General features: G+C 41.1%; 1 protein-coding gene across 2 annotated transcripts in view; it reads right to left on the bottom strand.

The window, feature by feature from the left end:
• Positions 1-25,397, bottom strand: part of tpcn2 (two pore segment channel 2) — a 47,852-nt gene that overhangs the window by 20,398 nt on the left and 2,057 nt on the right. For both annotated transcript variants that reach the window (XM_056382474.1, XM_056382480.1), the window contains exons 2-6: positions 6,902-6,957; positions 4,831-4,907; positions 2,939-3,116; positions 2,269-2,385; positions 2,014-2,120 (exon numbers count right to left, since the gene is read on the bottom strand). In XM_056382474.1, coding sequence (XP_056238449.1) covers positions 2,014-2,120; positions 2,269-2,385; positions 2,939-3,116; positions 4,831-4,907; positions 6,902-6,957 — 535 coding nt within the window. The remainder of the gene's footprint in view (positions 1-2,013; positions 2,121-2,268; positions 2,386-2,938; positions 3,117-4,830; positions 4,908-6,901; positions 6,958-25,397) is intronic.

Genomic DNA, 25,397 nt, shown 5'->3' with positions numbered 1-25,397 from the left:
TCTAATCGTGTATGCAAGTTAAATTGCATTCAAAGGACTCATTCATCTCATGTAACGTAATGTAATGTGAAAAAGGCACCAGTTAACACGAAACACCTGCAGACTGACCGGGAGCAGCTAGCAGCCGGAGTACGAAGATGATAGCCGGGGTCTACCTCCCTCGTCATCCCGGAGGGAAAGCGATCCGATGAACGGACCTGCAGCTCTTTGAACCACTTTGGATATTTAATGAAATTTTGTCCGACGTTTTCGGAGATGAGAGATGTGGGATCCACAGACCGGGAGCAGCTGCTTATAAGCAGCCGGACTATGGACATGATCACCGGCTCGGTGAACCTCCGCCATCATCCCGGGGACAAAACGATCTAATGAACTGGCATGAAATTTACCGTTGGGTAATATAATCCCTTTTGGAAGATAAATGTTGGTTTCACCGATGAAATTAACAGCTGCAGCCGCAACATTAGTTTGTCTGAATGTAAAGTTAAGCTCCATGTTTTTACTGGACTGAACAACAGCGTTTCCTCTGGGGCTGTAACATGTTATAAGTATATATAACACAATCTAAATAAATATAAATGTATTTAAATAAACAGATCAGTCTATATTGAATTTTGTTTTATGTTATTAAGTAAGACATAAGTTTGAGGTTTTATTATATCTACATTACAGAATGAATAACATCATTTAGTGTATCTCTCCGATCGTGAGGTTATTTTTTATCAGGAAAAAAAAGTGTCAGTGGAGCAGTAAAATCGCCATTAAGGTACACCCAGAATGCCTTGTGATTGCGTGATCAACATGCGTTATCGTGATAGGGGATATAATTCAAATCTCTATCGTAGGCCATTTTTTTTATCGTTTATATCATATATCGTTTATAACGCGCATTCCTAGCGTCTGGATAGATTTTTTGATAATTTTGATAATTTGTAAAAGAGTAAGATGAATAAAACTTTATGAATTTTGATATCAGCAACACCAAATTTGGTATACAGCCTTATGAGACAAAAATACAAATTTCCTTTATAAATGATCAAGATCGGTTGAAAAACATGGCTACCATCAACAAAAATATCTTTGCAAAAGGCTGTGCTTGCGGCTATAATTTTTTTGTTTTTTTCTACATCATATCTCAAAAATAATATTTGTGACAACACATTTTTCGGCTGCATCGTCACTATGTTCTGAGTCAAGATTCAAGAGGAGAGCAAGAGATAAAGGAGGAGTCTGGTGCTTTGATGCAATGTTGACAGTGCAGATGTGGAGCACTGCTGAACATACATCATGACATTGGATTTCATGTGAAGGCTGTTTTGTAAGAGTTTGATGTAAGAGCAGATCTAGCGCGGACTTCAAACAGGCAGGAATACTATTTAATTTTATTGTCTCGTGGTTTTTTGATTGTTTATTGTAACAGCTTGGTTTGGTCTTGATGATGTGCTATTACTGTCTTTAATAGTCAGTTAGGCAACATGTTGTTATGATGATGATGATGCTAAATGAGGAAATCGAAAAAATGAGTTGCTTCATGATTACTTTTACTACACATTTTTTTCATAACTTTAGAGCTAAAATACACAAATTAATCTCTCTTTTTCTGTGTGTGGGGAAACCTAAAAGGTGGCCTACAAGCTGACAGGCAGTTCTTGTGCATACTATGAAATATAAACCTGCCAGCATTACTGCTCCCCACAGCAATAATGGCTAATGCAGCTAAATACTTTATATACTTTATACTAATGTATAATTAATAATATAACGCAATTATCTTTTCAAGCAGTCATAAGTAATGAATACTTAAGTACTTAAGTAGCTTAACCAAGATTGTTACTGACCTGTGCTATTTTTACATTATATTACACTTGGCATATACCTTTATTCTGTAACTGTCACTTATGGCCACAGAGACTCAGAGACACACTCACTGTTTGAATTATGTAACATAACCATAACCAGGAATGAGGCAATAAAGATCTCAGACAGGCCTGTCAGTGTAGAAGAGTCAGATACCTGGCAATCTCTGGCAGAGTCCTCTTGATGCACTTCAGTGTCTTTTTCATCAGTGAGGAGTTCTGTAGGAGGAAGAACGGTCGCAAGAGTCGCCGCACTCTCAGTTTCTGCAAAAAAACAAAAATAAAAACAAACAAGATCTTTTTCAATATTATGAATATCTCATTTAGTAGGAAATACAGCAATATCCAATATTATCAGCTCAAGCCTACTGAACATTGCTGTTTGATTAAGTAACACCTGAGCACGCCTCACCTCGTCACACACCATGCTGACAGACAACACCCAGTCAATGATGGAGACTGAGATGACCACAGTGTAGCCAATCAGCCATTTGCTCTTCCTGAATTCATCCCAGCCAATCAGGTAACTCTGAGGGCAAAACAGACAGAGTGAAGCGATGGTTCAAATAGAAAAACAAGCAGGAAATTAAAGATGCAAGCAGCGTTGAGCAGGCCCTCGCACTCCGGCGCTCCTCGGAATGGCTTGCAGCAGGCTGGTTAAAACAGATAAGCATCTTAGTGACCGCCAGACACCACGCCCAGGGCTTAAGATTTTCTGCACAGTCCGTGTGGCAGCAGAGAAGATGTACTGCATTTTTATATGCATTCTTAATTGTGTCCACTGTGTGAAGCCAGAGACAACGCATCAAGCAGAAATTAAGTTCTTGTATATCAAGTGTAGACCCATTGATGAAATGTAAATAAATGATGATTGTCACTCAAGAGGTACTTCCTGTTTTCAGTAGGTGGCACTTCAGTGTGAGACAATCATCAAACATGTGAAATTTGGGACCGATTGAAGAATGTCACTTTAATGCTCGGGCCCTAATAAGTATAAAAACTACCACTAGAACAAATAACTACAAACAATATGAAAATATAATGTGTCGCAACCAGGCAGCTGCCACTCTAGCTGTGTTCACCTTAACAGCAAGGTCCAGACAGAAGATCATGAGGCAGACAATCTCAATGCTCTCGGTGAAGCCGCAGGGAGGCTCCCAGGGCGTGGATCTATGCCGAGGGTCTGAGGAGACTGACAGGGAGGACGGGCGCTCCACAAAGGCCAGCAACAACACCACAGTGATGGTCAGGCCCAAGCCCCTGAGACAGGAAAGGAAGGACAGGTGAGATGGACAGCAGGATTTAGTGTGTGTGCTTTATCATCACTATCATCCTCAAGTAAGTAAAGGAACAATCTGACATTTTGGGAAATGCATTTATTTGTTTAGAGAGAGGTAAACAGATTAACATAATTCTCATATCTGAGCACTAAATATAAAGTAAGAGAGCATCCATTTAGCCTAGCTTAGCATGAAGACATGAAATTGGTTCTGCAAATCTCACTGATGAATATATACTGTCATCAGCATGAGGTGGCCAAGCAAACTGTAGAGGTACCAGTTCACCAGTCACGGCTTCTATCATGCAACTCTCCATAAAAGCAGTGTTTGTTCAGCAAATTATTTACTTTCACCTTTGGACAGAGCCAGGCTAATTGTTTCCCCCTGCTTCCAGTCTTTATGCTAAGGTAAGCTAACTGCCTTTTGACTCTTGTTTCATTTGTAATGGACAAATACAAAGTGATATTGGGTGTCTCATATAACTCTTGGGATGAAAGCCAGTCTATTCCACAAAATGTTGATCTATCCCTTTCACAACATGTACAGATACAGTTTTAGATTTTAAAGTGCTCCAGTATGACCCAAAACCAAGGACCTGCTAAACCTAACGTAATGCCACCATTATTAATATTATAGACTACATCTGGGCTACTCCTGCTGTGATGTGTCAAAACATCAGTGTAAAAAGGCATTTTGGTAGTTTTGGTGGGTGGGAAGCCAGTGAGGGATCATATTCCTGTCGCTGCACCAGCCTCTCCTGCCTGTTGACCTGAGTGTTACACCTTGACAACACCATGTGTATCAATCACTTATGAGTCAATCACAAAAATAAAAGCCAATCAAATTTCTATGGCTTATATCTCATATGATACAATTCTTATTCTCATAATCTGATCCAGAACCTGTTTTTCTGCACCAATCATGTCTGTCATTATAATTTTGCACAAATTCAATTAATCATTTTTCCTTGTGGCCTTTAGCATTTTGACCAACAGTATCATATTCCAAATACACACTGATATGTGAATCTGTACCTTTTCATATGGTGAAATTAAGAACCTAGTTGGAATCCAGTAAAATTACTGTTTAGAAGTGAGTTTGTTTGCAGAATCCCTCCAAGTACTCTGACAGTTAACCTGGGACTAAAAACCTCAGAGTGAGACTGTGAGTTCTCCATGAACAGTTCTGTACTGACTCTCAGTAGAGAGGAGATGGATTACTCCTAATAGCGGCTAATAATTGAATACCTTACCTGACCTGACCTTAAATTACCTTACAGAGACTGGATTCATTTCCCAAATAATGTTGAAAGTTGACAAAATTCCTTCACATCTATTCCTCAAAGCACTTAAGGAACAGGTTTGGTTCATTCTGACAGTTTTTGGCTGGTAAGGACAGATTCTTTCCTCTATGATGTTTAACACTACAAATCTCTGCATTCAGTGAAGTGACCTTTCTCAGAGCAGACATTTGACTGGTCATAATAGGACCATTAATGATGGCTGTGGTTTATTCATTTCACTCAGTAAGCCATGACAGGACTCTGACACTGCACTACCCCTGTGATATTCTCTGTGAGAGAGGCCACTGTATGCAAGGATCAGCAGCTCTCCAGTCTCTGTCCCTGCACACATGTGACACAAACATTTTAATTCATACATGACCTGAGCAGGAGTTAGAAGGTGTGAACTTACCACTGGCAGATCCTGGAGTAGTACCATCGGTACAGGCGGAGTGAGCTGGCGTCCACTCGGTGGTTGATGGACCGATACTGTAAGCAAATATAAACTTTATTACTACAGGATTTCTGGATGTTCACTGGTGTGAAGTGGGATGTCTTTCGCCTGGGGTTCACACTCATCTCCTTTGTTTTGCTGGCATTAAGCTGAAGCTGGTTGATCTTGCACCACCTGACAAAGTCCCTGATGACTGTCCTGTATTCCAGTTCATTTCCCTCCGAAACACACCCAACAATGGCTGTGTCGTCAGAGAACTTCTGGACGTGGCAGTGTGTGGTGTTGTGTGTGAAGTCCGAGGTGTACAGGGTGAAGAGAAAAGGGGAGAGCACCATACCCTGGGGGGCACCTGTACTGCAGAGCACCACATCAGACACACTGTGACGAAGCCTCACGTACTGTGGTCTGTTGGTGAGGTAGTCAATCATCCATGCAGCCAGGTAATGGTCCACTCCCACACTTTCCAACTTCACTCTGAGCAGTGGCGGCAGGATCGTGTTGAAAGCACTCAAAAAGTCAAAAAACATGACCCTCACAGTGCTCTCACTGTCCTCCAGGTGTAGCAGTGATGTGTGCAGTAGGTAGATCACTGCATCGTCTTAGTTTGTTTAAAATGTACACTGGCACATTGAGACTCTGAGTGAGGCTGTTCCAGATTCACCAATCTGACTTTTTTCCTCCTGATATCCATTTTGAACACCGAGTTAAAATCTGCTACCAATGATGTCTTTTTCCCAAATTTAAAATCTGTAAAGCTCACTGGATGAAACTCATATGAGTCTAGAATTGTGTGTCACTGTCACACTGTGACTTAATCGCAACTGATACTGAACAGAAACACAGACTTTTTAGTTGGACCAGCCGTATAAACACAAATGTGCCTGACTGAGTGAGTGAGTGAGTGAGTGAGTGAGTGATGGAGTTACACCATTGGTTGGCAAGCCTAGTTTTGGAGTTTCTTCAATGATTGTTGCTCTTTCAAAATGATTCAATGTGAACAAGTGTGTGTTGCATCTTTGTCGCTTTCCAGAGTCCTTTACCAAATTTTTTTTTTTTTTTTTTTAAAAGCACTGTGACAAAGCTAGAGACATTCTGGACAAACCTCAGCAATTTTCCACAGAAGAGAGTCTCCAGTACAGTCTACAGCACAAGGTAAAGCTTTCCCTCCTCAGACACACCTCTAGTTGCTGACTATACGTCAGCTGACGTGACTGATCTTCTAACTTTCTCTGTGGAGTGATCGTGTTAAAAGTAAACCCAGCTAAAATCACATCTCAGTCTTTGTCTTTAACTGATGCATTTGGTGATGTTGTCAGATGACGTTGTGGTTATAATATCAGAATTTTAGCAGCAGCTTGAAGTGACAGCTTGATAACATGTAGTCCTAATGGACCACGTTTCAGTCACTGTTTCAAACTTGTTCCATTGTCATGACAACAGAAACAGCAAAATCCGTCAATGAGAACAGCTTTACTGTGAATTGAGATATATTAAAATACTGTATATGTGGGGTGTCGTATAGCTCAGTTGGTTGAGCATCCGCCCCATATACAGAGGCTACAGTCCTCGCTGCAGTTGGCCCCTGGTTCGAGTCCTGCATCGGACAGACTTTGCTGCATGTCATTCCCCCTCTCTCTGCCTCCCCATTTCCTGTCTCTCTCCACTGCTCTATCAATAAAGGCACAAAAAGCCCCAAAAAATAACTTAAAAAAAAATACTGTATATGTGAGCAGAGAGGATGAGAGAAGAGAACAGAGCCAGCCTGAAACCAGCTGACTCAGCCATCACCCTCACTCAGCCAGAAGTCCCTGCTCTTCTTCTCTAAGTGTACAGGTTCCTGCCAATGTGATGCTTTGTTTGTCTGAACCTACATTTTGAAATAAGTTCTAAAAGCGAGAGGGAGCCACCCGAGAGAAGCTAAAGCTGGTGTGATCCAAAAACACTCTCTGTACTGTGGACAGAGGCAGGTCTTACAGTAGTCGATGTGTCATGTAATAAAGCACTGAATAAGGAAATTAATTGCACTTACCTGTATGGCGTCCTCAATGAAGACAATAGCTTGTTGGACGTAGAGATCCTCATCATCTGTGGACAGAAACAAAAGGGAGAGTAACAGGAGCATTTGAACTTCCTCTGTCTCAGAAACAGACATAAAAAAAGAACTGACAAGAAACTGTCACTTAGTGAACATGCTGACATAGATCCTGTAGAACAGAGCATGCTCTCTGACAGACAGCAGAGACTGTCTGTTGTTGGCTGTGGAACTGGTTGGATCAGGAGCTGAGATAAAGGTTTGTTTTTTCTTCAGGCAAAACTGGGAAAAACAGGAACTGAGACACAGCTGAGTGCTGTGGTGAGGGTGTGGTCCATAAGGCTTAATCTCTATCAGTGGAGATCTTCATCACAACCAACAATACAGAGATGTAGCAGTCAAAACAAACAGATGGTTAGTTTGATGTATTAGGTCAGTGGTGCTTGACAAAGGTTAGATATGATGGAGCTTGTTGGAAGTGAAGCTGCTCTGCCTGAGGGGCAGGCAGAGCTGCAGGCAGACCAGGGGCAGTGTGGGGGTTTCAAACCTGGGAGCCAGATGGAGCATGGTGCAAACAAAACAGTAACAGAAGATGAAATTTACAGGAGAATCACACACATTTAAAAAGTAAAAGTAGTAGTGTATGTCCAGAAGGTTTGAAGAGAAGAGCTGAAGCTTATTACATATTCTGCTAGTGGCTTCAATCAGACTCAGCGTACACAAATATATTACAGGTAGTTGGGTGAGACCTGATCCTCCCCCAGGCCTGAGCCGTCTGACCAATGACGGATGTCACGAGACATGAGCTTCATATTTTCTTTTTTGTTTATCGTCATACAAAAGGCTCCATGTACCTAGTGAATAATGAATAACTCATTCATAACTGACAACGTCACTGCATGAGGACATCAGGGCTGGAAAAAGAAGGGAGGATCAAGGAAAACAAGTAAAAGACACTTGCAAAGTTCATAAATTCAGTTATAGAGTATCTTCTCTGCTGCTCTGAAACTCATGATTCAATAAGTTTGCGGAGCTATGAGAACAGCTACCACTAGAACCTGTGAGTAAAATAAACAGGTGACATTAGATACACTAACAAATTGCTGTAAATTTACAGGAAAATGTAAACAGTGTAATCCTGTTATCTTTAAATGCAGTAAATTATTGCAAAATATTTTCTCTGAAATTGTTTATAAAAGTATTTTACAGTATTATTGCTTGGAGGACAACAGTAATTTACAGTGTTTTTTTGTTTTTTGTTTAATGCATTTTGGGAAAACAGAGTGAGACACCTTTGACTGCACAATGCAGTTTGATTTTTTTCATCCTTCTTCATCCTTCAAATGAATAGGTGAGTGCCTTTTGGCCTTGCTTGTGTAGCGTTAAGCCATATTTTAGGATTTACTCTCCTTGAAATGGGGCACCAGTCCTCTAGGAGGACAACAATGAATTACTTCATTGCCAAATTGATCAATCTCATATCGGAAGCCATGACTTCTCGATTCAATGGATCTCCAGTCTCTACGTCAAAACAATACAACAGGACAACAACTGGGTGTAAATAAAGGTGTTTATTTAACTAAACTACTATCTACAGAGTAAATGCAAGGTGTAATAATCATAAAGATGAAAATAATAATGAAATGAGCAGTGTGATGAGTTGGCAATGGTGGGAGAGAATATGTTATGGCTATACACTATGACTATACAGCTAATGATACTACATCTATGAATTAGGTTTGATGATTAAATATTGCTATATTTCGACATCAACCCAGTCATGAGCAGAGTGTTAAGACTGGCCTACTGTGAGTTGCGCTGTAGCTGGAGACCCTCGGCTGGAACCCAGGTGGCTGTGGTTGCCGTGGTAACCCTGGAGACGCGGGATCTAGGTGGATTCTCCTGGAGGCCGTGTCCCGTTATCAGGATGACGGATTCTGCCGGTGTCTCAGTGGTTCAGCTCTGGTGGAGTTTGCCAGGAGACTTTCTGTCTCGGACACTCTTGATTTCTGCTCGGCTTCTCTGCAGGCGGTCGTGCAGAGGTGTTATCTGCTGTTGTCTCTTGCGGGTTGATGCGAAATAAACTCTAATGCTCTTCACTTTGGTTAGATAACTTTAGAGGAGACTGGCGTTGACCAGATGACTCTAAAGTTGTCAAATTCTTCAAAAAGGAAAACTTGATGATGATTAAAAGTTACAAAATTACTCTGAGGCACTTCTGTTGCTTAGGTTCAGTTGGTCTTGACTTGGCTTATAAAAATAAAAGATCGCACATGTAGACAAAAATCATGCTTGTGGCAAAGAAAACTAAAAGACGCGAAAAGTGCAAAAATGACTAAGTTTGTGGTGAGCAGCTTAGAGCTAAGAGTTTACATGGCTACAGAGCCGGGACTCTGAGCTTTGAGCAAAGATCTCAGCTTCTAATTTCTGCATCGTTTCTCACTTCGCGCATCTTCTTGTCCTCTGGGTTTCTCTGACTTTTCTTTCTCTTCTGGTTTCTGGATTCTGAACAGATTTTCGGGGCTTCTGTCCGGCATTGGCTTCTGACCTGATTTAGGCCTAGGCCTGGAATTGGCTTAGGCTTTTGGCTTTTGGCAATGTGTGAATTGTTCACAACTGTTTTATCCCCTGGGGGCTGGCACATGTTTCATGGGCGTCACCCATCTTCTCCTATGTTTCCACTTGGAGAAGAGAGTAATTTTCCACTGAACTTTAGAATCATTTTAATCTAGAGTTTACTTATAAACTCGCACATCCTTCTTCCACCATGACCACAAAACATTAAATGAAATAACATAAAACTACTTGCACTAATAATAGCACAGAGGAGTAATAGGAGTGTTGATTTCATATTACATCCTTCAAACCTGGAATTAATTATGATACAAGTGGTTAATTGATCAAACAACAATATAAACATTTTCCAAAGCTAATGGTCTATACATATGGATTACGCAGCAGTTCTTCGACTGTAATAATAATAATATGCACATTCTGGATGTCATGTAGTGTGTTACCTTGTGTGAAGGATGCTGACAGTATGGTCACATGAAGGACATTGTCTTAAAATCTACATTACATTTCAAACATTCTATGGGATAGAAGTTTGGGGTTGAACTATTGCATAGGAACATCTCATGAGTTACAGAACAGTTAGATATTTAATTTTACATTCATCCTTTGATCTGTGTCTGTGAAGAGTGTCCTGCTGGTCACTACCCAGGATTGGAATGTGGGTTGTAGTGACTTTTATCTAGAGAGGGACAGAGGAAGGGAGGTTGGTGTGTGTGTGTGTGTGTGTTCATGCATGGCACAGACAGGCCAGGATTCACACCTTAGTGTAAATCAGTCCTTTTGTTGTTACTTGTCCTATACAAGAAACAATCAAATATCATTAGACAGTCTTATTGTTACAAACTGGAGATTTTGCCTATATTCTCCAGTTGTCTGGTGTCCATTGGTTGATCCTCTGGAGCTGACCCTTTGACCTTTGGTCTGGTTCTGTGTCGTTCGGCCATGCTAACAGCATGGTCTGTTTGTGGAAGAGGGGTCCTTTGTCTCTGTTTCCTATCAATCTGATAGTTTGATGGTGGAAAGAGTCACAAAGTGTCAATTGTGGGTCCGTAACTCTGCATGTCCTTATAATGAACTTCCTTAATGGCTTGTGACTGATGCCAGGCCACGTATGTACGCTACACTTGTTAGCATCAGCAAAATATCAAATTTCCAATCAAGTTGTATTGATTATCTAGTAGAATGCCATCAAATAAGACAAGTTGTTTTACTTGTAATGTTAGTCTTTAAGACATATCTCTTCCTGATTTATCTTTATGTTTAGGATTATTTTTGCTGAAATGAAAATTCAGAGTGAATTTAGAGCACATTTGACTTGAATTAAGTTTAAAGTAATTTGAGATCAGAGTCTGCACTGACACAAACACAAGCAAACAGTGTTTACTTTCAGCTAACGTTAGCTACTTCGAAGTACAGCTCTGTACAGTTGCTAAACTGGAAAAAATCCTTCTGTTGTGATCTGAAAACGTTGGTAACACTGGAATGGTAACTTTCTGTCACCCGTTTCACCATGTGACAGAGAAAGGAGCTGGACTCTGATCCTGATCCTCCAAACTACAGGGTGAGTTTAATCTTAACCTTACTTCATGTTAGCATCTGCTAAGTGAACAGCTCCAAAGGAGCTGCTGATTTTATTTAGATAAAGTTACTGTCAGTACTGAATTGACAGGGAGCTTGTTTGCTAAAGTAAGCCAACTAGCTAAACTGTCATCATTTGTTACTTCCACTATTATCACAATCAACAGAGCAGACATAATGTTCAGCTCTATATCACAACACCTTATAATGTATATATCAAAAAGAACAGGACTCATCTGTCAATGGGTAGAAGGATTTCAGTTTCCCTGGTACATACCACTTGCAGTGTGACAATGTAACTGCTCTTATTTGTCAAATTTCAGGTGAAACACCAGGAAGCTGTATTCACCACTTCATGATCAGCATTGAGGGGCATGTTCTTTGTGAAGTCACCCAGCCAGCTGACCACGCTCGTTGCAGTCTTTTCTACTCATTACAGCTTCAAACTTCAGTCCAAAGATGACACTGCAAGCACACTGGAATTAAGTCAAAAGGTTAGATGCTTACATCCTTCAACTGGTACTGTGTGCTCACAGCAGCTTTGATCATGTTGACCTTGTGTTTCGTCTCACAGGTTACATACAAGCTGCGTAAAACATCTGATTACTAGAGCATGTTAAGGAAGCTTTTCGGACACTAATCAAGGCGAAACAAACTTTTACTTAACCTGCACCATGAAAGTACATGTTTCTATTTCCCCATGCTGTAACAGATATTGGTAGAACCCATATCCAGCTCCACACACCGCAGGTACGATTGGTAATGACCTTTAATTATGAACCAGCAGACACGCGGGTAATCAAAGCCAGACTAAGGATCAGGAAACCAGCAGGGAGGAACTAACGTTGCGACGTTGGAGCCGGAGAACGCCAAACAGCCACAAGGACAGGCAGACAGGGACCAGAAAGTGTACAGGCAGAACTCGTGGTCCGGGACAGAAGGCTGAGGCGTTTACCAGGGTAGAGACGAGGCAGGATGGTCAGGGAACAAGCAGAGTTGATAACAGGAAGTCAGTCATGAGATGACCGCTGGAAAGTCTTGCATGGATACTAAGAACAATCTGGCAATGTGTGAGTGAACCAGGGATGAATATATACTGGCCTGATTGGAGATGGAGTGCAGCTGGGGGCAACAGGTGAGGACAGTGAGGCTGATTAGAAGGTGTGGCAGAGTTGAGAGTGAGACAGAGGCAGGGTGAGTCGAAAAACACTGAGAGGCATGGCAGGCTGTGACACACCTGAATACACACTCGTTTTTCAGGCCATTCATCAGGATAAATCCTGACAGAGGCACTAAGGCTGGACGGGTCAAAGTCTTGGAAAATGTGGAAGGTCACTCAGAAAAAGATGGCATCAGTCAACCATTGTGTCTCCAGTCTACTAAAGAAATTAAGGACTTTGAGTGTACTCTACATAAGTCAGTTCACACACTCAATCACACAAACTGTTAGTGTCTTAGCTACACTCTTTTTTCAGTTCACTTGTCCACTCATTCCCCCCCTTAAGCTGCTCCCTCATACAGTCCTTATAAATACACACATACAGTACAACAGTGAACTTGATTATTAGTGCCACGGGTGCTCAGCTCCGAGGCACTCCTCTACAGCTAGAATAGCTGAGAGGAGTGCCCCGAGGCACTAATAATCAAGTTAACTGTTGGCATCTATTAATATTATTCTGTTTCGGGTTTATTATTCTTCCGCCAAATTTCGGCGCGTAACTCGTCCCGCAGCTTTGAGAAAACCCCGGTAATATATACATCAAAACGTGCGTCTTGATCCCGCAAGGGGTGCTATGACTTTTGGTGTTAAAATTCAAATTTTCCCCAAAGTTATTCCCAAAAAACTGGGAATAAATAATGGATTAGAAATGCATTGGAATTTTCTTTAGAAATCCACCCTTTTTCGACAAAATTGCACCTTTTTTCTGAGTCACCCAGCTCTCTCATACCTGCATGTAGAAATGTGATTCAAACTATAAAACGGAGGAAAACTTCTGCTCTCTCAAAAAGACAGGAACTGTTTTTACATAACATGTAAACTTTTCAAACTATGAGCACTCAAAGGAGGAGTGCAAATCACCTTTTCTTCAAAGTTAGAGTGAAAGCGTCAGCTGGCTAGAGTGCGTGAAGCAGTAAAAAATAACCTTTATTTTTATTTTTAACTCGAGCTTGCGGCCAAACCGTAAAAAGGAGACAAATAATTCTTTCTGAAAATGTAGATATAGTTGTTGGGATTCATAAAATGTAACTTTGACAGGCAGGGTCTGCACAAAATTTAAACGGGGGTGCCGAGTCCGGCAGCAATACCTGTCTCACTCTCATTGACACCTAATGTAATCGTCTTTTTTTTTCAAAAGAATCTCTCTCTGTCTTCGCACTGAGCTTACGCACTCATTTTAAGGAATATCTGAATAAAATAGAGACTGTAGAAACTTCTGGCTTCAGTGTCTGGCACGGTCTTTTCAGTTTTTGAAAAGAAGTAACGGTTTTCTCATAATTTGCAGTTGTTTTGAAGCCATGTAGAAGCCAAATTCTGGGCAGATTTTCACATTGCCATGGCAACGGCAGCTCCTGACCTGTGTGCATGTGTGCGTGCGCCTAGCAACCAGATAACCAACTCTCCAAGCTCTGCTAGCTTTACATTAGCCGCATGTTAGGTCTTAAATTACATTTAGTTAGGTCTTAAATATGTAAGTCCATTTACTGCTTCCTTCGTTGCTTTTTTTTTTTTTTGTTAAAAGAGTGAATGAAGTTGTGACGGTCTCCGCTGAGACAGAGGAGAGGAGAAGCTACTAGCCCTCTCTCGCTGTCACTTCTAGGCGCGTTGCTCTCCTCCCCAGTAATGTTAAATTTAGCACAGAAAAAAACATAATAGTGGTAATTTGAATAGCGGTTCATGGGATTTATTAACCCTCAGGGGTCCCTCTGTCCTTTTTTGGACATTTTCTTCACTTTTCTTTTTTGATTTGCTGATCATTTTGGCTGTGTTACAGCTGAAGGTATGGATTTCTGCAAGAAAGTGTCTTTTTTGACATATTTTTAAAATCTAATGTCAGTTACTGTTACAGGTCTATTATACACTGGTAACACATTTTGTACCCTCTGGGGGTCCTCGCGTCCAAAAAAGGACACACAAAGAAAATGATATAAAATCATCATATATCAATATATAATATATTTTTCTGCTTTTTTTTTTGCATACATCTCTTAAACCACTTCAGTTCTGCTCAAACCTACCAAATGTTTATTCGTTTTCAGGATTTTAACCCTTTAAATGCCCGTTTGAAGACATGATGCCTCTTGTTTTATTACAAAACAACACATAATATGAGATATTTCCCACATAATACATGGTGGAGGGATGTGACATTGTTTTATATCAGAGTCTTTTATATCAAGACATTTCTCAAAACCAGAATATGATCTGGGTGACTTTTGAACACTGGAAATAAATCATGTACTCATAGCCCCCGTGGCACTCAAAATTTCCCTGGAATTTTCTAGTTTTTGATAATATTTCTTGTTTATTTGCATTCAGTGTTTAATGTTCACGCAGACTACAACACTTGTTCGAGATCTTTTTTAAATGACTGAAATTTTGGTTTATTTGCATGTTGGGTTTTCACAAGCTTAATAAAGAGAGACATTGTTTGAAAAGACACTAAAGCTGTCTTATTTGTCTTAAAAGTTTGAGTTGCAATTTCAAAGACCATGTTTCAAAAACTGCCAAGGAATAATTTATCAACTCATAAAGTTAGGGACAAAAAAATCACTGTAGTTCTCTTTGTTAGTTCATTTATCGATTGCTTATACTGCAGCATGTTTTATATATGTATATACAGTGAACCCTCGCTATAACGCGGTTCACCTTTCACGTTCTCGCTGCTTCACGGATTTGCATTGTGCATTGTGTTCTGCATTCTGATTGGCTAAACAGTCTCCCCGCTTCTTCTCTACCTGTGTGTCAATAACGTTACGGTTTAATATGTACATGTACGTAAAACACCTTGCCAAATTTAAGTTTGCAAATATTCTCTAAAACCCATAATGTCGACAAAACGTTCTGCACCGACAAAGGCACTTGCAGTCGGGCCGAAAAGGCAGAGGAAGATGCTAACTATCGCTGACTATATTAAACACACCTGCACCACGGGCTTTAGAAGAAAAAAACGCTGGAGTCAGGATGCAGCGGCACAGTCAGAAGAGCAGTGAAATACGCGCGAGTCACAATTTGTCCTACTGTACTTTATATTTTTTTCATAATCATTTTTCATTTTTCTCCCGTTCTAATCCAATTACTCGGGTCGCGGTGGGGCGGTGCTGATCTCCGCAATTTGAAGCCTTCAGTTCGTATTGATGATTAAAATTATTATTTTACAGTACAGTAGTTATTTGTAAAAAAATGTTTATACAGTACTTTTATTTGTTAAACAAATGCTTGGGCCTGTAAAAAGGTTTTGTTCTTTGGTTTCAATGTATTATAGAGTATTTCATTGTATAATAATTGTAAAAAAAAAATAAAGGTTACGACTTCACGGATTTCGCCTATCACGGGCTCTTTTTGGAACGTAACCCCCGCGAAAAACGAGGGTTCACTGTATATGTAAATATGTATATATGTATAATAAATAATGTTGCGGATGTCACCAAGTAAGATTTTGTGACTACATAATTTCTGCTCTGGTTTTCATTTCATTTTCCAAAATGTTTCATTATAAAGTCTGTAATCATGACTGTGAAACAGAACTAATTGTGAGAGATATTCCAAGATCTTTGCCCTCTATGCTTGATATGTTGCATTCAGAGATTGACGTCACCTGAAAGAATAATATTTCTTTGTTCTACATTGTTTTTCAGAACCTGTATTGACATTTATCCTGTGTGGCACAAAAGCAAGCTATGACAGGGTTTTTTCTGCATAGAGAATTGCAAGACGGCCGCCTCCATCAAATTTTGTGCCACCCCCGCCTCCTCACAAAATTCTAGTAGGCTTACTTGTTTTACGGTACTTGGTGGATTTGACATTTGTAACTGCAATTGCGGCTGTACGCCACCAGGCAATGTAGTGGCACTGTATCATAATCCATGCATCAGGCAGAGCCATCCGAAATTGCCAAAGAAGAAGAATACGAACGCACATGATTTTGCAGCTATTCCAACAAGTGAATATTATCTCTTTTACACCCAAGCACACCCAGCTACGTGAAAAGTTTCCCAATCATGTATGTTTTTTTTTTTGCAGAAATTTTCAAAGCACAGATTATTTTAAAAAGACAGTTCGCAACTCACGAGGACAGGTGAAACTGTGCAGAGTCCAAACATCATTAGTTCTTCTAGTATGGGAAACAATGGTAATTCATGTTACTGACAAGGTACCTGGAATGTGTCAGGACTGAAAGTAGGGCCTAGTTCTCAGCCCCAACTGGAAGGTGCCGGTGGAGGAGATCAGAGTGCAAGAGTCAAGGTGAGAGCACCAAGTCTTTAGGAGTGTATTAACGAGTGTATTAAAGCTGATGTTTAGATGATTTTAACATCACTTTTTATTCATCTTCCCAGATGTTCTCATACTGGGGCGCCCCCCGCATTATTATTATTAATATTATCATTATTATTATTATTATTATTATTATCATCATTAATAGTAGTAGTAACATTCTAAAGACAAAATGCATACTGTAGATACAAATACAGTTACATGTTATATTTACACTGTAAATATACAATAATTTACTGACAAAACTTTGACCAGTATTATGTTGTAAATTTACAAGAATACAGTAAAGAACTGCAAATGTATATCTAGTAATACACTGTAATTCTAAAACACAGTAAGAAACTGTAAGAACTACAGTACTTAAATACAGTACAATTAATTACTGTAAATTTTGAGTGAAAAGTCTTACAAGTGTCTTACAATACGTCACCTTGGACAAAACTGTGATGGGCATTTTTCATTATTTTCTAAAATTTAGAAGATACATATCCATCTATAGCAAGGATCAGCGAGAGTGTAAGTGTCAATGGTCCATGGGGGGAAAAAGGAAAAACGTTTTCAGCACGTGGTGAACCAGCCCCTTTTTACCTGACTGAATAATCCATCATGTCTGAGTTCGTACACTGAAACTTAAGGCTGAGGTTTGAGCAGTGGTTCTGAATTAGATCTGATGCGAAAAGGGGGTTGTTGTTAAAAATCTACAAGTACAATTAAGATTTGACCATTTGTGAACTGTAAGATCAGGACAAAGCTGAACCAGCAGATTTGTGGACATGTTAGACCAGAATATAGTCATATAGATGAGAGCTGCATTGATAAGATGATAAGAAAACACAGTAGAATCTGTCAGAGACTCAGTAGAAGCTTGCTCCACAGCTGTCATGTCAGATGTTCAGTGACGGGCAGTTTCCACCCTGCAGTTACACACATAGACTTGATGACTCAGTTCAAGACTCAAACATTCTCTCAACATGTTCAGTGCTGCTGGCTCGATGCAAGGTGGTGTGGCTGCCACTGACAGGGCAATGCTTAAAATGCTTGCAACAATGCTGACACACACACACACACACACACACACACACCCAACACACACCACAGTGGAAAAACAAGTGTGAGCTGCACTTCTCACACTTCTCACACACTGCAGCACCAGAAATAAAAAATCTCATCAAAGAGAAACTGTCAGAAAAATCCTACTCCGACTCAACACATCTGACAATATCTCTGAAACTCTTACATTTTCCTGTGTGTAATTATGAGTTTTATATAATAACATGATATTAGCCAGAAACAGCTGACAGTAAAGACATTTCAATCTTCAGTCTGTTTTTCAAATAGAATAAGAAACACTACTGGTGCCATCGCTCTGTTAAACTGTCATTCATCTGGCTGTAAAGTCAATCTTAATATAATCTGACATGAGTCATGACATTAGACACTGAGGAAGAAAATACACATTTTGGGTAGTTTGGACATGGCGTCTGTCTGACTACATGCAGTGCCCTCTTCCCTTATCTTGCTAAATTCCTCACTGTCTTACAATACCTTTACCTTACTAGGTGATACAGTCTGGGGGTCCCTCCTGGTCCCCCTAGAAGGCCTCTAGAAGAAAATACCTTTTTTCAAGGAGACTCCTTCCAGACCAAAGAAAAACCAGGGACCTGACAATCCAAATTACTTTTAGAGGTAAAGGATCCTTTTGAAAACTCAATTAAAGTTGCTGTGTGTTGTTGGACGCTCTGTGAAGTTGAAATCCCAAAGAAGTTGACACCATCCTCAATTTTGTTTTTCCACACCTGCTAACAACCTTGTTTCTCCTAATGACATGGCTCTTAGGAGAGACTGCTGATGTGACGGCTGCATGACTAGACTACATGACTCGCTGGCAAGTGGCAGCAAATCCGCATAGCTAGTAGTTTTTTGCAATATATTTGTATATATGAGTATATTTTTTGTCGATTGGTGTTTTTTATTCTGTGTCTTTGTTTTGTCTGAAAATAATGTACACAAAGGAAGAATTCTTGGCTTTAAAGTTTACCAGATATGGAGTTAAATATCCCATACCAGCTGAGGTGAAGAAGCCGTACCGTGGATGCAGAGCCAGGGCTAAGCTAAAGGCTAGGAGATTGAGATATAAGCCTTTTCTACCATCAATCCTCATGGGAAATGTCAACTCCCTGGCTAACAAGTGTGATGAACTGGAAGCACTTGTGAAGAAACAGAAGCATATCGTGAGTGTAGTCTCATGTGTTTCACAGAGCAGTGTTTCCTCTACATTCATTTAGCAGTGGCGGCCCGCCTTCAAATTTCTTTCTTTTTTTCCCTATTGGAGTTAATTACTCGCGAGAGCGCGGCCTTGAAAGTGACGTCACGTCAGGCACCAGGTGAGAGTCAGAGAAGTGAAGTCGTGAGGAATAAGGTAGACTTATTAGCCAACTCAGTGACGCTAACTTGGGTAAACTAATTGATAGCATTAAGCTCAGTGTTTCCTCTAGGATTTTTTTCAGCAGTGGGGGCATGCTATGGGGGGGGGGGGGGGGGGGAGTTAGTGGCAAAGTTTGCACCCAGGCTCATCTCTCCGCTGCTGTGCTCTGCTCTCCTCCACTTTGTTTAACAACTCCTCCCTGTCTAATGTTACTTGTCTAATAAGATTACATTAAAAGTGTGAGTAACGTAACGCTAACAGCGTTATATAATTTACACTCACATCACATCTGATTACAAGTGTGAACATTAAAATACTATTTTTTACCTAACATCATCATTTACGAGTCAGTAAAAGGCTTATGATAGGCTACCTGACTAGCGTCTTCTTCATCTGTTGCCTTTCTCTTCTTAGAGAAGTATCTGAACAAGCTCATCTGAAATTCAGTCAGCAGTTAATACATAATGACGTGTAGATATTAGCTTAATGCTATCAATTAGTTTACCCAAGTTAGCGTCACTGAGTTGGCTAATAAGTCTACCTTTTCTCCGGTAATTCGCTGCCTTATTCCTCACGACTACACTTCTCTGACTCTCACCTGGTGCCTGACGTGACGTCACTTTCAAGGCCGCGCTCTCGCGAGTAATTAACTCCAATAGGATCCCCCAACCACCCCACTCCCTCCCTCCCCTCCACCCGCTGTTGCGCTCATCATCACACAGGCTGTGCTCTGAAGGTGGAGAGATGTGGCGGTGGTGCATTTGCGACAATAAAAAAAAAAGAAAAGAAATTTGAAGGCGTGGCGGCTATGATTTAGCAGTGGCGGGCCGCCACTGCTAAATGAATGTAGAGGAAACACTGAAGCTAATATCTACACGTCATTATGTATTAACTGCTGACTGAATTTCAGATGAGCTTGTTCAGATACTTCTCTAAGAAGAGAAAGGCAACAGATGAAGAAGACGCTAGTCAGGTAGCCTATCATAAGCCTTTTACTGACTCGTAAATGATGATGTTAGGTAAAAAATAGTATTTTAATGTTCACACTTGTAATCAGATGTGATGTGAGTGTAAATTATATAACGCTGTTAGCGTTACGTTACTCACACTTTTAATGTAATCTTATTAGACAAGTAACATTAGACAGGGAGGAGTTGTTAAACAAAGTGGAGGAGAGCAGAGCACAGCAGCGGGAGAGCTGGGTGAAGGTGCAGGGGAGAGAGATGAGCCTGGGTGCAAACTTTGCCACTGACTCTACCCCCCCGGATAGCATGCCCCCCACTGCTGAAAAAAATCCTAGAGGAAACACTGCAGAGGCATGGTTAAACGTCAACACTCCCGACCATTGTGTGGATTTACACTGCAGTACAAGCAGACAGAGACAATAGAGCAAGTGGGAAGAATAAAGATGGAGGACTGGTTCTGCTTGTGATGGTGCAACCCCAGTCACATCACAGTGAAGGAGAAGATCTGCTGTTGGGATACTGAACTGTTTGCAGTTGGTCTTAGACCGTACTATGTACCGAGAGAGTTCTCACACATCGTCGCCATTGTTGTTTAAATTCAACCATGAGTAGAGCCTGCAGTCACGTATGACGTCATTCACGAGACTGTTGCAAGAGTACAGACCCAGCACCCTCATGCATTCATTGCAATATCAGGGGATTTTAACCATGTCACTCTCACCTGACTGGCTTCACTCAGTATGTTAACTGTCCCACAAGGGAAAATAAGACACTTGATCTGTTGTATGCAAACATCAAGGAGGCCTACACTGCTTCAGCTATACCACCACTTGGCAGATCTGATCATAATCTGTTTTTTCTTCAGCTTTCCTACAAGCCCTGTGTACTGAGGCAGGCTGCAACCAGCCAGTCATTCAGAAACTGGACCCCGGAGGCCAGTGAGTGTCATAAAGACTGTTTTGAGTGCACAGATTGGAATGTACTGTTGGAGTCACAGGAAAATGTTTACAGCAAGGATCCTGACCTTGATAGAATGATTGAATGTAGCACGGACTATATTAACTTCTGTATGGACACTGTAATACCAGCAAGGACTGTACACTGCTTTCCAAACAACAAACCCTGGATCACTGGTAACATCAAGACCTTCCTCAACCAGAAAGAGAAGGCCTTCAGGGATGGAGACAGGGAGAAGCTCAGCTGTGTTGAACATGAGCGGAGAGGAGATTAAAGCAGGTGAAGGAGGACTACAAAAAGAAAGTAAAGAGGAAGCTGCAGCACAACAACACCAGAGAAGTGTGGAAGGGGATGAGGATCACTGGCTTTAAAGAGAAGAACAGCCAGGCAACATCAGGGGATGTGGACAAGGCCAATGAGTTCAACCTGTTCTACAACAGGTTTGACACAGCCTCACCTGTTCTCTCTCCCACTGCTTTAACTGCAGCTTCTCCTACAACATCTCCTTCAGAACCTGACACTGCAACTCCCTCCACACTGGGATCAAGTCTCCTGTCCTTTACAACGGAGGATGTGAGGGCGGAGCTCAGGATGCTACGTCCTGGAAAGGCAACAGGTCTGGATGGTGTGTGTCTGAGGCTGTTAAAGGACTGTGCAGCCCAGCTGGCTGAGCCTCTCCAGAGGATCTTTAACTTAAGTCTACAAACAGGGAGGGACCTGGACCCAGGTCCTGTGGAAAACTTCATGTATCTTGTTCCGGTCCCTAAGGTATTGCAACTGGCTGAGATAAATGACTACAGACTGGTGGCCTTCACATTACACATCATGAAAACCTTGGAGCGGCTGCTTCTCCACCTTCTGAACCACAGGTTGAACATGCGCTTGACAGCCTACAGTTTGCCTACAAAGAACATATTGGAGTGGATGATACCATCCTTTACATGCTCCACTGGGCCCATTGTTTCTTGGATGAGCCAGGTGGTTACATGAGGATTATGTTCAGTACATCTAACACCATCCAACCAACCATTCTTAAAGACAAGCTGGAAGGGATGGGGGTGGATCGCTGCTTCATGTCCTGGATTGTGGATTACCTCACAAGACGACCACAGAACGTCAGGATGTTACCCATCCTGAATGTGTCTCAGGGACAGTGATGAGCAGCACTGGGGCTCCGCAGGGGACCATTCTGGCTCTGTTCCTGTTCACCCCATATACGGCAGACTTTAAATACAACTCTGAGTCCTGCCACATCCAGAAATACTCAGATGACACAGCTATTGCGGTGCGTATCAGAAATGGTTAGGAAGAGGAGTACAGGGATCTGACGATGGCCTTCAGTGAATGGAGCGACAAGAACTGCCTCCTTCTGAACACCTGCAAGACCAAGGAGTTAGTCATCAACTTTCAGAAGTCTAGTCCCACCCTTCAGCCAGTCAACATTCGAGGGAAGGACATTGAGATGGTGCACACTTATAAATACCTAGGTGTGCACCTGGACAGTAAACTGGACTGGTCCCTGAACACGGCTGCCATCTACCTGAAGGGGCTTTTTAACAGGGTGAAGCAACCAAAACACCCTATGACAGTGAGGTACACAGCTGATGATATGTCCCTAACATCCACTGGTGGTTGCTAACATCTGCTGGCAAATTTATCAGTCTAGATCTCAAGCTAAAGTACGCAGCATAAAGTGAACTTTGTAGTTGCTGACATTCGATGGAGCCATGCCAACAGTTTCCACCTGTTCCCAGCTAAGATAGGTTAAATATATCATAGATTTTGTCTATACTGAATACACACGGATGCATACAGAGCTATACATATTAAAGTCATATTTCTTGTACCTTAAATTGATGTGGTGTTAGTCTTCTACACACAAATAGATTTTTGAGGTTTAACTACTGAGAATAACAATCACATCACGGCTGCTTTAATCCTATCACTTTAAAGAACACTCTGAGAACACAACTCTGTTTACCTGCTTCACTTGTAGAACATGGGTACAAACAGTTTTAATGAACAGATTCAGCCCTGACATTTCAATCAGAAGCATTGATTACATAGTGAGTAAGTGTGGCATAATTTTTGGCTGTTCACCTGCAAACTAACCATAATAAACTGCAACTGCGAAGTTACTATCATTAAAAAAATAAGACCGACAGCTGCAACGTGAAATGCAAAGAAATGTGATTTGCATCTAAAATCAAAACTTGTATGGTGTGTCTTTTGGTTTGTGTTTCTTGTTTCTGGTTTGTGAGATACAGCTTTTCTTTTTGCTCTTCTCAGTTTGCCTTTTGTTTCTCTGTTTGTCTCTGCAAATTAGTTTCATTGTGGTAAATTGACAATTGTTCCAGCTCTTTCTGCTGTTATTCTGTTGCTCCCAAAAAGTTGAAATTAGTTAAAAGGTTATTTTCACTGCGACTTTTCATCACTGATTTATGCAACCTCCTTGCTAACTGTAGAAAATCTTCTGGATAGAAAGTTAAGACCTCTACAGTATGCAGAAGCAATTGTAGGTTCTCAGGGGCCCCGGACACACATGCAGACTATTGGCAGAAGCTACAATTTGCAGATGTCCATCAAGGGCCCCAAACATTTGCCTGGTTTGCCTCTCCTCTCCACTGGCATTTATTGTGAGCTAGCTAGCCTGTTAACTAGTCTGTTAGCATGTTAGCTACATTGCTACAGTTCAACTGAATCAGTGTTTTAATGCTGTTTTGGAAAAGACCTCTGTGCACATTGAAATGATTCTTCAGTGGCTACATCTCTATGTGCTCCATGATAGTCTATTTTAATACAGAAAGAGTTGCTCTCATTCAACTTGAATTATTTTTCTGTTTTAGTTGTAAGACAACTGAATGAGCACCAACAGTGACAGAAGCAAACAGATACCAAATCGACCATACACTTCATACCCCTGATAGACTAAAACCCATAATAATCCTGCAGTATGTAGCTCACACAGTGACTCAGCTTTCACATGTAAGTTCGACTGTTAATTTCATTTTTAGTAACACTGAATAAAACCCCTGACAGTGACAAAACAGCTGATTGTGTATGAATCACAAAAACGTCAGAAGTTCTGTAGTTCCTGCGGCTCAACTGTGAAGATTTGCTGTTTTATATCGGTTGGTTGGACAAAACAAGACATTGGAAGGTCTCACCTTTGGCTTTACGAAAATGTGATGAGTATTTTAACCATTTTAGAACACTCAGTGGCCATTTCATCAGAAACAGCTGTACACCAGCTTCATGCAAATATGTTATTATCTGCCCATCTGAAACTGGAAAGTGAAACTGCTGATTTTCCCATACAACAGTCTCAGACATTTTTACTGCGAATGGAGCAACAACAAAAGCGTCCAGTGAGCAGCAGCTCTCTGTTGATGAGAGAATGCACAGACTAGTTGGAGCTGACAGAAAGGTTACAGTCACTCAGATAACCACTCTTTACAACTTCACTGAGCACAAAAGCTTCAGAGTGACCAATGTCCAACCTAGAACAGTAGAAGACCACGTCAGATTTCACTTCCTGTCACCAAGAACACTGAAGCTGCAGTGGACACAGACTCACAAACACTTAGTAATTTGCCCATGCTGTTTTGAACGTGGTTCATATGGACGTATGCTTTCAAACATTTCCATCAGTGATCCTTGTCGGGTGGTATTTGGCTTACTTGACACACTGGTGGTCAGCATTTTAGCCATGCAACTATTGTACATGGCTTTGTGGTGTTTTTTTAAGTGCTGATACAGGTTAGTAGTGTTGCCCCGTGAGGTAGCAACGGTAGCAAGGCAGGTTCTGCACAATACCTGGCGCTGTGCAGCATCTTCTTTTTTAAAGCCAAAATAGTTTGACACAACCGACGTATTGCTCCTCTTTGACACTTAAGTTTCCACAGTGCCAGCTTCTGTCGAGCCTGAGGCCATTGTACAAAAGGTCAAAGGGTAGCATGCCAAGTTGTTGCTCCCTCTTTTAGCCGACTGCTCTACTCTCACTTGCATGTCACGTGACCAGAGTGTAATTTCAGCCTTTGCAGTTAGAAAATCTTGTTTTATCTTATTGTGATTTTATCGCAAATTCTATTAATCGTTCAGGATTTGTGCTGAGGCAGCAGATGGTAACCTGCCTTGTGACAAAGGTTCAGACTGCTGCTGCTGCTGGTGTAATAGTGTGAAGAGTGTTCTCTGAAAACACATAAGGCTCCTTAACAGGTAGATAGATATACAAACCAAGTGACATTTGAATACTAGTCTATCTGATTATTGTTGCTGATCATCCCTTCATGGTCACAGTTCACCATCTTCTAATGGCTACTTCGAGAAGGATAATGCGCCATGTCACAAACCTGTTTCATCAACATGGCGGTGAGCTTGGTGAACTTTAATGGTCTCCACAGTCCCCAGGTCTCAGTTCAGTAGAACACCTTTGGGATCTGGCTGAATGAACGTGCAGCATCAGTGTGTTTAGCCGTAGCTGTCCCCAATGAAGTGACT

Source organism: Seriola aureovittata, chromosome 1 (genome assembly GCF_021018895.1).
Source record: "Seriola aureovittata isolate HTS-2021-v1 ecotype China chromosome 1, ASM2101889v1, whole genome shotgun sequence".
NCBI classification, from domain to species: Eukaryota; Metazoa; Chordata; class Actinopteri; order Carangiformes; family Carangidae; genus Seriola; species Seriola aureovittata.
The sequence above is the reverse complement of the archived record's forward strand: the minus strand, read 5'-3'. Positions and strand labels throughout refer to the sequence as shown.